The sequence below is a fragment of the Myxocyprinus asiaticus genome, chromosome 30, assembly GCF_019703515.2.
Source record: "Myxocyprinus asiaticus isolate MX2 ecotype Aquarium Trade chromosome 30, UBuf_Myxa_2, whole genome shotgun sequence".
Classification (NCBI taxonomy): Eukaryota; Metazoa; Chordata; class Actinopteri; order Cypriniformes; family Catostomidae; genus Myxocyprinus; species Myxocyprinus asiaticus.
Window position 1 is genome coordinate 44,078,064 of NC_059373.1, and position 16,160 is coordinate 44,094,223.

At 41.6% G+C, this 16,160-nt stretch overlaps 1 protein-coding gene across 1 annotated transcript in view; it reads left to right on the forward strand.

Annotated features, from left to right (window-relative positions):
- LOC127421046 (SH3 and cysteine-rich domain-containing protein-like) overlaps window positions 1-16,160 on the forward strand; it is a 47,768-nt gene that overhangs the window by 18,081 nt on the left and 13,527 nt on the right. The window contains exon 7 of the mRNA XM_051663755.1: window positions 11,148-11,199. Within this exon, the coding sequence (XP_051519715.1) occupies window positions 11,148-11,199 (52 nt within the window). The remainder of the gene's footprint in view (window positions 1-11,147; window positions 11,200-16,160) is intronic.

Sequence of the window (16,160 nt, forward strand, 5' to 3'; positions counted from 1 at the left end):
AAAGTCTTAGCTTTTGTTGTCGTAACACTACCAAAGTCCTCCATATGCAGTCACTGACACCACAAACATTCGAATTGTGAATATATATTTTTTATATTTATGGAGGTGGTAACATGGGTTTTATTTCATATAGTAAATTTCTAGGTGACAGCCAAGTTGGCCTATGCCTAGAAACAGCCCAAACTCGGAGTAGCTAATACTTTTTGTGTCAAACCGGTGAGATTCGATATACCCTGATTTTTAACTGTTCAAGGAAGACAATATCAAAAAATTTAAAATCCTCGGTCTCTGGAGACATTAAAAGACACTTATATACTCAAGCTGAAGCCCCTGAGTAGCAGGCCGCAAGCCCGGGAGTCGATTTGGCCAGTGAGGTGAAGAAAATTCGGCGACAATTGAAGAACGTGTCAGCAATGCTGACAAAAGGTCATTGCTGAATTGGAGGAGCTTGCTGTAAAACGTCGCGTGATCACTGCCATGGAGGCAAAATTCACTGAGACGGTTACAAGAGAGGCTGATGTTGATAAACGGATCGATTATCTGGAGTCATCGGAGAGGGAATTAGCTGCTAATCTGCTAGCGACCAAGGCGGACTTAGAGCACATCTGGGAAAAGTTAGAAGATATGGAGAAATGTAACCGGCAGAATAACATCCGAATTGTTTGAATTTCTAAGTGAGCAGAGGGTCAGAATATGGTAAAATTCCTGGACAGGCTCTTTGAGTCTGCTCTACATAAAAGGCCATAAGCTGGAAATCGAGCGAGCGAGCAGAGATCCGGCTCGGCGATCCGCTGAGGGAGACAGGCCCCGATCAATTCTGGCCAAATTTCTGAGATCTTGTGTTATGTGTGGCAAGGAGTAAAAGAAGGCTTTCTTGGAAGAACCACAGCATTTTCTTGTTCCCAGACTTTGCGAATTTGACGAGAGAAACGTGATCGATTCAAGGAATGCAAAAAACTCTTACATCAACAGAAGGTCACTTTTGCACTGATGTTCCTGGCCAAATTGAGAATAGATGCTAAGGATGGCCGCAAAGTATTTACATGTCCCCAGCAAGCATTGTCCCTCATAAAGTCAATGGAGTAAGTTATTCTGTGGTGCTCATATTGCAGCCGAGTGGGCCTGACTGGGCACCTTTTTTGTTTCTTTTTGTGCTGGTTCCGCCTAGTGGCTGGAGCTTGTTTTGTGGAGGAACACACCTTCCGGACAGTTATGTGGATGAATCTACACGTTCTCTGCGTTTATTTTATAGATTAACTTCTGTTATGTAATTCTGTCTCACAAAATTTGTATAGAAACACCGGACTTGAGCAATCTGACTACAAAGTTGTTGCGGGGGCTCTCGTAGGCGTACATGGACTGTTTGAGTTTTTCGGGATGGACGTCAGTTGGTGCTGTAGTGCGCAGAGTAAATGTGCACCTTTTTCTTTTTTCTGTTTGTTTGGTTCGGGGGGAAGTTTGGGGTTTGATTGTTGCACTAAAGTTGGAATGTGGTCTTTATAATTTTATTTTGTGACACACAATCTATTTTTTCCTAATATGTCAAATGTTAATGAGTGGATTGTCTTTCTCCACATGGAATGTGAATGGGTTGGGGCACCCCATAAAAAGAAGGAAGGTTATTTCTTTTCTTAAACGTAAGAAATATGTTATAGTGTTTCTTCATGAAATGCATCTTTGGGATGATGTGGGATGGACATGTTTTCTTTAGTTCTGGCTCAAGTAAGAGCAGGGGAGTCATTACATTTATAAAAAAGCATCTACAATTCAAATGTCTCAAACAGAGTAAAGATAAATTAGGAAGAGTCATTATTGTTTTAGCAGAAATTCAGGGGCAAAGGTTGATTTTGGCTAATATTTAAGCACCTAATGCTGATGATCAGAGCTTTTTTTATAGATCTTGAAGGGATGCTGCAAGCCGCTGGCACCCCTCATGATATAATATTGGGAGGAGACTTTAATCTTTTGATGGACTCAATCCTTGATCATAGTGAAGCAAATGTGTGTAAGCCCCCTAGAGCTACATTGATGCGTCACAGGATGTGTAAAAATCTTGGTCTTACATACAGTGCATCCGGAAAGTATTCACAGCGCTTCACTTTTTCCACATTTTGTTATGTTACAGCCTTATTCCAAAATGGATTAAATTCATTATTTTCCTCAAAATTCTACAAACAATACCCCATAATAACAACGTGAAAGAAGTTTGTTTGAAATCTTTGCAAAATGTATTAAAAATAAAAACGAAAAAAACAAAACAAAACACATGTACATAAGTATTCACAGCCTTTGCTCAATACTTTGTTGAAGCACCTTTGGCACCAATTACAGCCTCAAGTCTTTTTGAGTATGATGCTACAAGCTTGGCACACCTATTTTTGGGCAGTTTCTCCCATTCTTCTTTGCAGGACCTCTCAAGCTCCATCAGGTTGGATGGGGAGCGTCGGTGCACAGCCATTTTCAGATCTGTCCAGAGATGTTCAATCGGGTTCAAGTCTGGGCTCTGGCTGGACCACTCAAGGACAGAGTTGTCCCGGAGCCACTCCTTTGTTATCTTGGCTGTGTGCTTAGGGTCGTTGTCCTGTTGGAAGATGAACCTTCACCCCAGTCTGAGGTCCAGAGTGCTCTGGAGCAGGTTTTCATCAAGGATGTCTCTGTACATTGCTGCATTCATGTTTCCCTCGATCCCGACTAGTCTACCAGTTCCTGCCGCTGAAAAACATCCCCACAGCATGATGCTGCCACTACCATGCTTCACTGTAGGGATGGTATTGGCCAGGTGATGAGCGGTGCCTGGTTTCCTCCAGACATGACGCTTGCCATTCAGGCCAAAGAGTTCAATCTTTGTTTCTCATGGTCTGAGAGTCCTTCAGGTGCCTTTTGGCAAACTCCAGGCGGGCTGTCATGTGCCTTTTACTGAGGAGTGGTTTCCATCTGGCCACTCTACCATACAGGCCTGATTGGTGGAGTGCTGCAGACATGGTTGTTCTTCTGGAAGGTTCTCCTCTCTCCACAGAGAAATGCTGGAGCTCTGTCAGAGTGACCATCGGGTTCTTGGTCACCTCCCTGACTAAGGCGCTTCTCCCCCGATCGCTCAGTTTGGCCAGGCGGCCAGCTCTAGGAAGAGTCCTGGTGGTTCCAAACTTCTTCCATTTACGGATGGAGGCCACTGTGCTCATTTGGACCTTCAATGCTGCAGAAATTTTTCTGTACCCTTCCCCAGATCTGTGCCTCGATACAATCCTGTCTCGGAGGTCTACAGACAATTCTTTGGACTTCATGGCTTGGTTTGTGCTCTGACATGCATTGTGAATTGTGGGACATTATATAGACAGGTGTGTGCCTTTCCAAATCATGTCCAATCAACTGAATTTACCACAGGTGGACTCCAATGAAGTTGTAGAAACATCTCAAGGATGATCAGTGGAAACAGGATGCACCCGAGTTAAATTTTGAGTGTCATGGCAAAGGCTGTGAATACTTATGTACATGTGATTTTTTTCATTTTTTATTTTTAATAAATTTGCAAAGATTTCAAACAAACTTTTCACATTGTCATTATGGGGTATTGTTTGTAGAATTTTGAGGAAAATAATGAATTTAATCCATTTCGGAATAAGGCTGTAACATAACAAAATGTGGAAAAAGTGAAGTGCTGTGAATACTTTCCGGATGCACTGTATACCTGGAGACTTTTGAACCCATCTGGTAGGGACTATACTTTATTATCAGTCCATAAGATTTATTCTAGAATAGATTTTTTTTTTGTATATACAAGTCCCTCGTTTCATCTGTTGTTGACTTTGTTGCTAGATTTAGCGACTTTTCAGAACTCTTTAGCAACTTTTATACAAAAAGCGTCTTGTGACAAATCTAGCGACTTTTTGGACAAACCTTAGCTACCTTCCGTAGAAGAAAGTTGCCAGTACTGCCCCGTGAGCGTGTGGTCTTGCTTTCCTGCCCGGACTTGGAGGCACACCTCTCTCTGCGTCTTCTCTGTTCAGTGGGACTGACAGAGAGAGAGGTGAGAAGGCGGAGCAGCACAATCAGTTGACCGCACGGCAGCTGACATAGACTTGAATGAGCTGCGCATGTGCAAACAGCGTTGTCAAGGACCAATCACAAATCTGTATTGTTTGCTCCCCTTTTGCTTTAAATTTAAAGAGTTTAATTTTATTTTTTGTAAATATGCCGTTTTCTTTTTTTTTTTGTAAATATGGCTGAGCGCTGTGTGACAGAAAAGATAAGAAAGTTTCTGTCGCTTCTAACTTTGAGTGATTGATATAGGGAATTAATAGGGTATTACAGTATGTACGGTAAGCACAGAGAAGCAAACACATGTAAAGGGCGGACACTATGCAAAATGCAAATGAGACACGATGACGTCACGAATATGCTAATTAGCGTATGACGTCATCTAGTGACATTTAGCGACTTTGAGCAGGCTTTAGCTACTTTCCATTGAAACTAGTTGGCAACACTGATTGGAAACATCTTAGTCTCAGATCATGCCCTGATGAATTTAGAGATGTTGCCACATACGGGGGGAAAAAAATCATATAGTTGGCACTTTAATGTATCCCTTTTGTAAAATCCTGAATTCCAACAAATGTTAAAGGCTGAAATCAATGTTTATATGGAGACCAACTGGTCCTCAGTATCCTCTGTGGGTGTGGCTTGGAGGCACTTAAGGCAGTTCTTAGGGGTTGGATAATACAGTATGCCTCATTCATCAAAAAATCCAAAGCACGAGAACTCGTGGAGTTGGAAGAGAATATTAAAAGTGCCTAGGCAGAGCTGAAGCACCGAATGGCCTCAGAGAATTGACTCGATTGAAATACAGATATAATGCTATTTTGTCGCGGAAAGTGGAGTTTTGGTTATTCGGGGCAAGACAGCCATATTTTGAGTTGGGGGACAAAGCAGGGAAGCTTTTGGCTAGATATATAAAACAGAGAGAGTCTTTTCCTTCCATTCCCTCAGTGAAATCTGCTGGTGGTGAAATATTTACCTCAGCCATCGATATTAATAATGCTTTTAAAGAATTCTATCTTGATCTTTATAGTTCCACGTCTTCGTCTACTGATGTAGATATTAGAAATTTTGTGGAACCATTAGAACTCCCTAAACTGACTACTGAGCAAAAAAATTCTCTTGATTCTGAGATAACCTTAGAAGAGCTTGGCGAGGTAATTAGATGGCTTTGCTGCTGAATTTTTTAGATCTTATACTACAGAATTGGTGGCACTTTTGTTAGAAGTTTATAGGGAATCATTAAAGAATGGAAAGCTTCCACCAACCATGACACAAGCCCGGATCAGTCTGATTCTTAAAAAGGACAAAGATCCAAGCGAGTGTAAGAGTTACCATCCAATCTCCCTGATCCAGCTAGATGTAAAAATTTTGGCAAAAATTCTGGCTAACCGATTAAGCTATGACATCTCTTATACATATACAGGTGCATCTCAATAAATTAGAATGTCATGGAAAAGTTCATTTATTTCAGTAATTCAACTCAAATTGTGAAACTCGTGTATTAAATAAATTCAATGCACACAGACTGAAGTAGTTTAAGTCTTTGGTTCTTTTAATTGTGATGATTTTGGCTCACATTTAACAAAAACCCACCAATTCTCTCTCTCAAAAAATTAGAATACATCATAAGACCAATAAAAAAAACATTTTTAGTGAATTGTTGGCCTTCTGGAAAGTATGTTCATTTACTGTATATGTACTCAATACTTGGTAGGGGCTCCTTTTGCTTTAATTACTGCCTCAATTCGGCGTGGCATGGAGGTGTTCAGTTTGTGGCACTGCTGAGGTGGTATGGAAGCCCAGGTTTCTTTGACAGTGGCCTTCAGCTCATCTGCATTTTTTGGTTTCTTGTTTCTCATTTTCCTCTTGACAATACCCCATAGATTCTCTATGGGGTTCAGGTCTGGTGAGTTTGCTGGCCAGTCAAGCACACCAACACCATGGTCATTTAACCAACTTTTGGTGCTTTTGGCAGTGTGGGCAGGTGCCAAATCCTGCTGGAAAATGAAATCAGCATCTTTAAAAAGCTGGTCAGCAGAAGGAAGCATGAAGTGCTCCAAGATTTCTTGGTAAACGGGTGCAGTGACTTTGGTTTTCAAAAAACACAATGGACCAACACCAGCAGATGACATTGCACCCCAAATCATCACAGACTGTGGAAACTTAACACTGGACTTCAAGCAACTTGGGCTATGAGCTTCTCCACCCTTCCTCCAGACTCTAGGACCTTGGTTTCCAAATGAAATACAAAACTTGCTCTCATCTGAAAACCTCTGACGTTGTCTGTGGTTCAGGAGTGGCTTAACAAGAGGAATATGACAACTGTAGCCAAATTCCTTGACATGTCTGTGTGTGGTGGCTCTTGATGCCTTGACCCCAGCCTCAGTCCATTCCTTGTGAAGTTCACCCAAATTCTTGAATCGATTTTGCTTGACAATCCTCATAAGGCTGCGGTTCTCTCGGTTGGTTGTGCATCTTTTTCTTCCACACTTTTTCCTTCCACTCAACTTTGTTAACATGCTTGGATACAGCACTCTGTGAACAGCCAGCTTCTTTGGCAATGAATGTTTGTGGCTTACCCTCATTGTGAAGGGTGTCAATGATTGTCTTCTGGACAACTGTCAGATGTCAGATCAGCAGTCTTCCCCATGATTGTGTAGCCTAGTGAACCAAACTGAGAGACCATTTTGAAGGCTCAGGAAACCTTTGCAGGTGTTTTGAGTTGATTAGCTGATTGGCATGTCACCATATTCTAATTTTTTGAGATAGTGAATTGGTGGGTTTTTGTTAAATGTGAGCCAAAATCATCACAATTAAAAGAACCAAAAGACTTAAACTACTTCAGTCTGTGTGCATTGAGTTTATTTAATACACGAGTTTCACAATTTGAGTTGAATTACTGAAATAAATGAACTTTTCCACGACATTCTAATTTATTGAGATGCACCTGTAGATCAGGTGGGGTTTATTCGGGACCGCAGCTCTTCTGATAACATTAGGCATCTCATTAATATCATGTGGTCAGTGACAAATGATCAGACTCCGGTTGTTGCCATCACACTTGACACCGAAAAAGCATTTGATATGGTAGAATGGGATAATATTTTTAAGATTTTGGAAATGTATGGGTTCGATTAAGTTACTTTATAGACACCCTGTAGCAGCGGTACAAACAAATAGATTAATTTCTGATTATTTTACTCTGAATAGGGGCACTCGGCGGGGTTGCCCTCTTTCCCCATTATTGTTCTGTCTTGCCCTGGAACCATTAGCAGCCACGATAAGAAGGGAAGATGATTTTCCAGGGGTGATGGCGGGAGGTATGGCGCATAGCTTTTACTTTACGCAGATGATTTTATTATTCATCTCCAACCCCACTAGTTCTATGCCTTGCCTCTACAGAATTATCAATTCCTTTTCTAAATTTTCAGGATACAGATTTAATCGGTCTAAATCCAAAGCTTTGGCTCTGACAGCGTACTGTCCAGTAACGGCTTTCCAACCAGGCATCTTCCAGTGGCTCAAACAGGGCATTAAGTATTTGGGGATTTTATTCCCAGCAAATTTGTCTGATTTAGTTAGAGTTAATTTTGACCCCTTAATAAAAAGGTTTTCAAGCGATGTGGGCAGGTGGGCTTCATTACATTTATCTATAATTGGGAAGGTTAATGTTATTAAAATGAATTGTATTCCAAAATTCAACTTCCTACGACAGTCTCTCCCCATTTAAGTTCCCCTCTTTTATTTTAAACTCTATTAAAAAATCTGGAATGGTAAATGTCCTTGGATGCATTTTAACAAGTTACACAGGCCAGTTGACAAAGGTGGGTAAGGTCTCCCCAAGATTTTGTATTACTATTATGCTTTTGGTCTCAGACATTTGGCACATTGGTCACTTCCACCTGAGAGAGCCCCTCTCTGGCTCTTTATTGAACGGGAGTTCCTTGCCCCTATCTTGCCATTGCAAAGTCTTTCCACCAAGCTGTCCAGAGAAGACATCCCGTTATCTTACACATGCATTTAGTGTGGACAAAAGTTTCTTGCGTGTTCAACTCTGACATTTATCTGAATGTTACAACGCTGGGTGACCTGTATGACAATGGAGCATTGAGATCGTTTGAAAATATTACTCAGCAGTTTGGGATTCCCAGATCTCAGTTCTTCAGGTATTTACAGCTGCGCCATACTCTGTACCACATTTGGGTGTAGTACGCAGCCCCCTAAAGCGGCAGACACTCTAGAGATGGTGCTTGCTGCTTTTAGAAAAGGTCATGAAGCTTCAGCGTACTATTCCTGGCTAGTTCAGAGTCTAGGGGACGGGGTTCTAACATCTCTTAAGAAGTTATGGGAGTGAGACCTGAATTTAGTACTAGAAGATGGAGAATGGAGTAGGATCTTTAAAAATGTCAAGTCTATGTCTAGGGATGCAAGGGTGTGCCTCATTCAATTTAAGATTTTGCATAGTCTTTATTTGACCCCCTCTAGACTGTACAGGCTTGGCCTTAAAGACACACCTACTTGCTGGTGATGCCGGTTGGAGGATGGGGACATGGCCCATGTTTTTTAGTCCTGTGTTGAGATTCAGGAGTTTTGGTCTGGGGTTCAGAGATTTGTCTGTGAGGTCTTGGACACTCATTTTATTCTGCCCCAGACTTTGTATTTTGGGTGATGGGGCGGGTTTTAATATTATAAATAAACACATAAAAAACTGGGTCCTTACCTGTGTGATGATCGGCAGGCAGGAGATACTCAGGGGATGGAAGTCGCCAGGTGCACCCTCCGCGAGAGAGAGCTCTCGCGGCCGAAGCTACAGAGGTTAGTTCACTCTCCGTCTCTGTAGCGGGTGTAACCCGATCCTTCCGACGGGTGAATATCCGCAAAGCCACGGGCCCAGACGGCATTCCGGGCCGCGTCATCAGAGCGTGCGCGAACTAGCTGGCTGGTGTTTTTAACAGACATTTTCAACCTTTCCCTCTCTTTGTCTGTAGTCCCCACATGCTTTAAAACATCCACCATTGTGCCTGTTCCAAAAGCAATCAAAAATAACTTGCTTAAATGACTGGCGTCCTGTTGCTCTGACCCCCATCATCAGCAAATGCTTTGAGAGACTAATCAGAGATTACATCTGCTCTGTGCTGCCTCTCTCTCTTGACCCGCTGCAGTTTGCTTACCGCAACAACCGCTCCACTGATGATGCCATTGCATCTACAATACACACTGCTCTCTCCCACCTGGAAAAAAAAAAAAAAAGAACACTTGTGAGAATGCTGTTTGTAGACTACAGCTCAGCATTCAACACCATAGTGCCCTCCAAGCTAGATGAGAAACTCCGGGCTCTGGGCTTAAACAGCTCGCTGTGCAGCTGGATCCTGGACTTCCAGTCAAGCAGATGCCAGGTGGTTAGAGTAGGCAGCAACATCTCATCACTGACCCTCAACACTGGAGCCCCACAGGGCTGTGTTCTCAGCCCACTACTGTATTCCTTGTACACACATGACTGTGTGGCAACACATAGCTCCAATGCCATCATTAAGTTTGCTGATGACACAACGGTGGTAGGTCTGATCACTGACAATGATGAAACAGCCTACAGAGAGGAGGTGCACACTCTGACACACTGGTGTCAGGAGCACAACCTCTCCCTCAACGTCAGTAAGACAAAGGAGCTTGTGGTGGACTTCAGAAGAAAAGACAGAGAACACAGTCCCATCACCATCAATGGAGCACCGGTGGAGAGAGTCAGCAGCTTCAAGTTCCTCAGTGATGTGGGCACCCAGGAACTCACATGGTCGGTCCACACTGAAGTCGTTGTGAAGAAGGCTCATCAGCGCCTCTTCTTCCTGAGACGGCTGAGGAAGTTTGGAATGAACCGCCACATCCTCACACGGTTCTACACCTGCACTGTAGAGAGCATCCTGACTGGCTGCATCTCCGCCTGGTACGGCAATAGCACCGCCCACAACCGCAAAGCACTGCAAAGGGTGGTGCGAACTGCCAGACACATCATCGGAGGTGAGCTTCCTTCCCTCCAGGAAATATATACAAGGAGGTGTGTGAAAAAAGCTCGGAGGATCATCAGAGACTCTAGCCACCCAAGCCATGGGCTGTTCTCACTGCTACCATCAGGTAGGCGGTATCGCAGCACCAGCCGACTTCATGATAGCTTCTTCCCCCAAGCAATCAGACTTCTGAACTCTTGATCTCCCATGATCAAAATACATCAGCACTGCATTTTATTACCCTTACTCTTATATCTCACACCGGACTGTCATAAATTATATTATATTCTCTCTTAACAACTGACTATCGACCGACAGCCTGAATGTCAATACAGTACAATACTGTACATTCTATATATACACTATATATACTTTTTTTATATATTTTTATTTTTTATTTTTATTGAATAATGTGTATCTATATAGTGCATATTGTATACTGTACAGTGTATGTTATTATTTGTATATTGTTGAGTGTAATTATGTGTATATCAGATGTTTAAATTGTGCTGTGTTATTCTGATATTATTGTAAATTGGTACTGTCTCATCACTGTCACGACTGCTATGTTGATCGGAACTGCACCCAAGAATTTCACACACCATTGCACTTGTGTATATGGCTGTGTGACAAAGTGATTTGATTTCATGAGTGGTGTACCGAGTTGGGCAGAGTGGCGGCTTTTGAGGTGTTATCATATAGATTACTGGGCAGGTTGGGTGATTATGGCAGGAAGTGGGGCACTTATTTGGCCTTCCTGGGGGGTTGAGGGGGAGGAGTAGTGGAGAGGGACAATTGGGTAATTTCTGTAATTAATATGTGGAATCTTTTTTCTTTTATTTTTTGGTTGGTTAATTTCTTTATGTCTTTTTATGTCATAGAGTATTTTCTTTGAACTGCATGTTTATATGTGTGTCTGTTGCTATTTAATGTCTGACCACTGGGATATATGATGGGTGATGGGGGGGGGCATATATGGATAAAAGTTGATTCTGTGTTTTCATGTGTTGTCTGTGTTCATTTTAATTTTGGAATCAATAAAAATTGATAAATGGCAACAATAAATAAATGTTAATCGAAAAAGAGAGATCTAAACACTTTAATTTCTGTTAGTTCCAGGCATCCAGGGAGCATCCAGCCACCAGACAACACAGTCCTCATTTTAGTGAGTATTTTAGATTCGGTAATATTTCAACTTGGAAAAAGAAAATGTCAACTACATTTAATTAATTGTCTGAAAACTCCACAACATTAGGCATATTAAACTTTCACCAAATCATATTTTCCCACCTCAGGCATCAAAGCACTTATTTCCTATTTAGTTCTGATTTATATAACTTTTTTCTCAACCCTGTCATGGACATAATGGAAGTGGTTTAAAAATGACTCTACACAATACTTGTTATAAAATATACCTACTGCTCGTGTTTCCCTCATACAAAATTAATGACTACAAATATAACATTTATAACAGTTTTCTTATTTTTATGTGATAAAGCTTAAGTCAAATTGTTTGTCTGTGGCCTCAATTTGTTTGTTAAACATTTATTAAATTCAGATATTTACTAAAACCCCAACTTTTTGGAGCTAGTCCTTAACATGTCAGACTGTGCTGAGCAAAAAAAATATCGATTTTTATCTGTGTTCCCATTTTAATTATCAAATATTATCACTCTCGTCAACCCCATCACAACTCTCCAACCACTAGGCAACTTGCACCCACATATTTTTAACACCATGTTTCATTAAATATATAGAATTTGTAATATATAATACATTGACCATTCCATTTTATTTTATTTTTTTTACAATATTCATAAATGTACTGAATAACTCAACCCCGTAACAGGTTTACAGTGAAGAAATGTGTCAGGGTTGAGTGTGACAGAGTTGTGGATTTTTGCTCATAATAGCCACTGTTCCCAATGTGGTGTTGGACAAAAGACCACATAGCATGCATGATATTACTAAATTCTATATATATTTATGGATTAAAATATAATTTTTAAAAGTACTGATATAATATCATGTGACGGGGTTGAGTTGTTGAGCTTACCCATTTTAATATAGTACACTTCAAAATATGAAGAGAGATTATATTTTTTACCCGTTTCTGCACCATGCTGTTGAAGACAGCTGAATGATGTCACATATGGGTGAACCAAAATTTTTTATGGGCTGAAAACAGTTGGTGTGACGGGGTTGAGTTCAGACTGGTAGCCTGGTTTTTATAAAAAATAAATAATTTTTGGTCATATCTCTTTTAGCAAAGGAACAAAAAATCTTTACATTAATGTAACAATTATAGATGGTGCACTTTCTATAAAAAATTGTCTAGGTGCAAATTCAGTGAAGTGCCTCAGGGACATAAATTACTTGTTTTAAGATAGAAAAACACTTTATCAAAGATTTTAGTGCAAAATGTATTTTAATTCATTATAAATGGACATATCAACATCTTGTAAAAAGCTTTCAACATTTCATTTTTGTGAACCACCAATTTATTAGGTCTGGGGGACTGAAATAATCACAGAATCCCAGGAATGACCCAATTATATTTTATGAAAATAGTGTTAAAGTCACTATGAATGAAGCACGTCCAGCTGTTGTTTTGAATGTGTTTGACAACTAGCCGAAAATGTTCAAGGGACAAAGACGTCACTTATTCCAGTTAACTTTAGCCTAAAAAACAAAGCCTAAACCTTTCAAACTGTAGTTAAAAATTACATTAATGGGAGTTTACCAATTCTTCATAAATTTAGATGAGTAGTTTTGTTTTACAATTTACAAAAGTATGGGAGGGAGTCAAATTACATTAAAAGGTGTTATAAATAAAACAGTTTGTCAATTTCCACGATGTCATTATCAGGTGTCAAAATCAGAAAACGTTAAATATCCATTCTGCATATCTATTCAGACATATAAACATAAATCGGCCAATCTCCAGTGACAAGCACATTTTCACACTCCCAAGACATTCACAAAAATATCCAAACTTTTAAAAGAATTCCAAGGTAAATGTTAGGAAATACTTCAAATAGTATTTCTGAATATTAGCAAGCAGGGACTAAAAACGGTTCAAGGAACGAAAACGAACAAAATTTAGCAGAACATAACCGAATACTGGAACAAAATGATTCTCAATTGTTCCGGAGTGAGAACATTATTTTTAAACGCTGGTAACGGTTTATAACTGGTTAATCTTGTTCCAACAATTTTTTGTGAAACTTAAGGCCAAAGTGATGGCGCCGCAGATGGCTGCCTCGGTGTGGAGTGCTTCTATTGTTTTGTTGTTTTTGTTTGTTTGTCCTGCGTTTAGTAATATTTTTCCTGTCAGTTTTACCAGAGATTAACTACTGAACATTCGACAGCATATACCAGTCAATCTTTTCTCGGATTTTGAATATTCGGACATTTTGACATTTTAGTCGGAGGCGCGGCTGTTTTGTTTAAACGTGCTATGAGACGCAGGCGAGGGAGACGTGCAGGCACGCTGGTCAAGCTCTGTCTGCGGGGCTTTCGAACAATGCTGCTGAGCATTCATCCTGCAAATCTCCGCTCTCTTCCTAACAAACGGACGAACTACATCTCCTCACCTGCACAAACAAGGACTTTTCAACCTCTGCTGCCTTGTGCGTCACAGAAACCTGGCTGAGTGAAGCCATTCCGGACAGCGCGTTACATCTGCCAGGCTTTCAGTTGTTTAGAGTGGATTGCATTGCAGAGTTAACGGAGAAAACTAGAAGCGGTGGAACGTGCTTTTACATCAATGAAAGTTGGTGTACAAATGTAACAACATTAAAGAGGATGTGCTGTCCTAATTTGGAAGCACTCTATTAACTGTAAGCCTTTCTACTCGCCGCGGGAGTTTTCTTCGTTTATTCTGGTGTTTACGTCGCGCCAAACGCATGTTTGAATGCCGCACTGCAACAGCTGGCTGATCAAATCACAGACACGGAACAACGATACCCGGACTCAGTTATTATTATTCTTGGGGATTTTAACAAAGCAAACCTCACACGTGAACTGCCCAAATACAAACAGCACATTACATGCCCAACCAGAGACAGAAATATACTGGATCACTGCTACACAACAATAAAGGATGCATATCGCTTTGTTCCTAGAGCAGCTAGGAATCTGATCACTGTCTGGTTCATCTTCTTCCAACCCACAGACAGAAATTAAAATCTGCTAAGCCTGTAGTAAGGACTGTAAAGAGATGGACCAACGAAGCAGAGCTGGAACTACAAGTCTGCTTTGACTGCACTGATTGGAGTGTTTTTGAGGCTGCAGCCACAGATCTGGATGAGCTCACAGATACTGTTACATCATATATCAGTTTCTGTGAGGATATGTGCATTCCTACTAGGACTGATTTAACAATGACAAACCATGGTTTACAGCGGAACTCTGGCAGCTTCATCAGGCCAAAGAGGATGCTTGCAGAGTTGGGGATAAAGTCTTGTACAATCAGGCCAGGAACACACTGAATAAAGGGAATCTGAGTGGCTAAAAGAAGATACTCAGAAGCTGAAAAACAAGTTTTCAGTTTACGACCCTGCATCAGTGTGGAGTGGCATGAAACAACATGAATTACAGAACTCCTACCCCCAACCCTGTGGTGGACTAACAACTGGCTGACGACCTGAATGTGTTCTACTGTAGATTTGAAAGACCCAATCTCACACCCCACACCCACTCTGACCTTCACTTCACACAAACACCAACACCTCCTGCAACCCCCCTCCTGCTACTCAACCTGCACTTAAGATCTGTGAAGATGATGTGAGATGCGTCTTTCAAAAACAAAGGATAAGGAAAGCACAGGGCACAGTTGGCGTTTCACCTGCATGTCTTAGATCCTGTGCTAACCAGCTGGCCCCCCATCTTCACACAGATCTTCAATATATCACTGGAGCAGTGTGAAGTCCCATGCTGCTTCAAACATTCCACTATCATCCCCATCCCAAAGAAACCAAAAATCACAGGAATTAATGACTACAGACCTGTCGCCCTGACGTCTGTGGTCATGAAGTCATGTGAGAGTCTGGTGTTGGCCCACCGGAAGGACATCACTGGACCCTTTCTAGATCCCCTTCAATTTGCTTATAAAACAAACAGGTCTGTGGATGGTCAACATGGGATTGCACCATATCCTGCAACATCTGGACAGACCAGGGACATATGCAGGGATCCTTTTTGTGGACTTCAGTTCGGCTTTCAACACCATCATCCCAGCTATTCTCCGGACTAAATTACACCAGCTCTGTTCCCACGTCTATCTGTCAGTGGATTACCAGCTTTCTGACAGACAGGCAGCAGCTTGTAAGGCAGGGGAAATTCACTTCCAGCACCTGTACAATCAGCACTGGTGCCCCCCAGGGATGTGTCTTCTCCCTCTACACCAACGACTGCATCATCAAGGACTCCTCTGTCAAGCTCCTGAAGTTTGCAGATGACAGCACTGTCTGATGCAGTCAAAACAACCTTGAGCTGAACACACTCAAAATGGTGGGAATGATTGTGGACTTTAGAAGAAACCCCCCCAACACTGTCCCCCCTCACCATTCTAAACAGCACTGTGGCAGCAGTGGAGTCATTCAGGTTCCTGGGCACTACCATCTCACAGGACCTGAAGTGGGAGACCCACATTGACTCCATTGCGAAAAAGGCCTAGCAGAGGTTGTACTTCCTTCGCCAGTTGAGGAAGTTCAACCTGCCACAGGCGCTGCTGATACAGTTCTACTCAACGGTCATGGAGTTTGTCAGAAGAAATCAGAAGACTACAAAGGACAGTTCGGACTGCTGAGAGGATTGGTTAACCCCTACCCCCCCTTCAAGAACTATACACTTTCAGAGTGAGGAAAAAGGCTGGAAAAATCACTCTGGACCCCACTCACCCTGCCCACTACCTTTTTGAGCTGTTGCCTTCTGGCCGACACTTCAGAGCTCTGAGCACCAGAACCGTTAGGCACAGTAACAGTTTTTCCCCCCAGAATATCCATCTCACGAACAGTTAAAACTGCCCCTTTGAGCAATAATTAATGTGCAATACACAGCTTAGTCTTTTTATATTATCCAACACATCCTACCTCTTCTGCCATTACATTACCTTGCACTGTA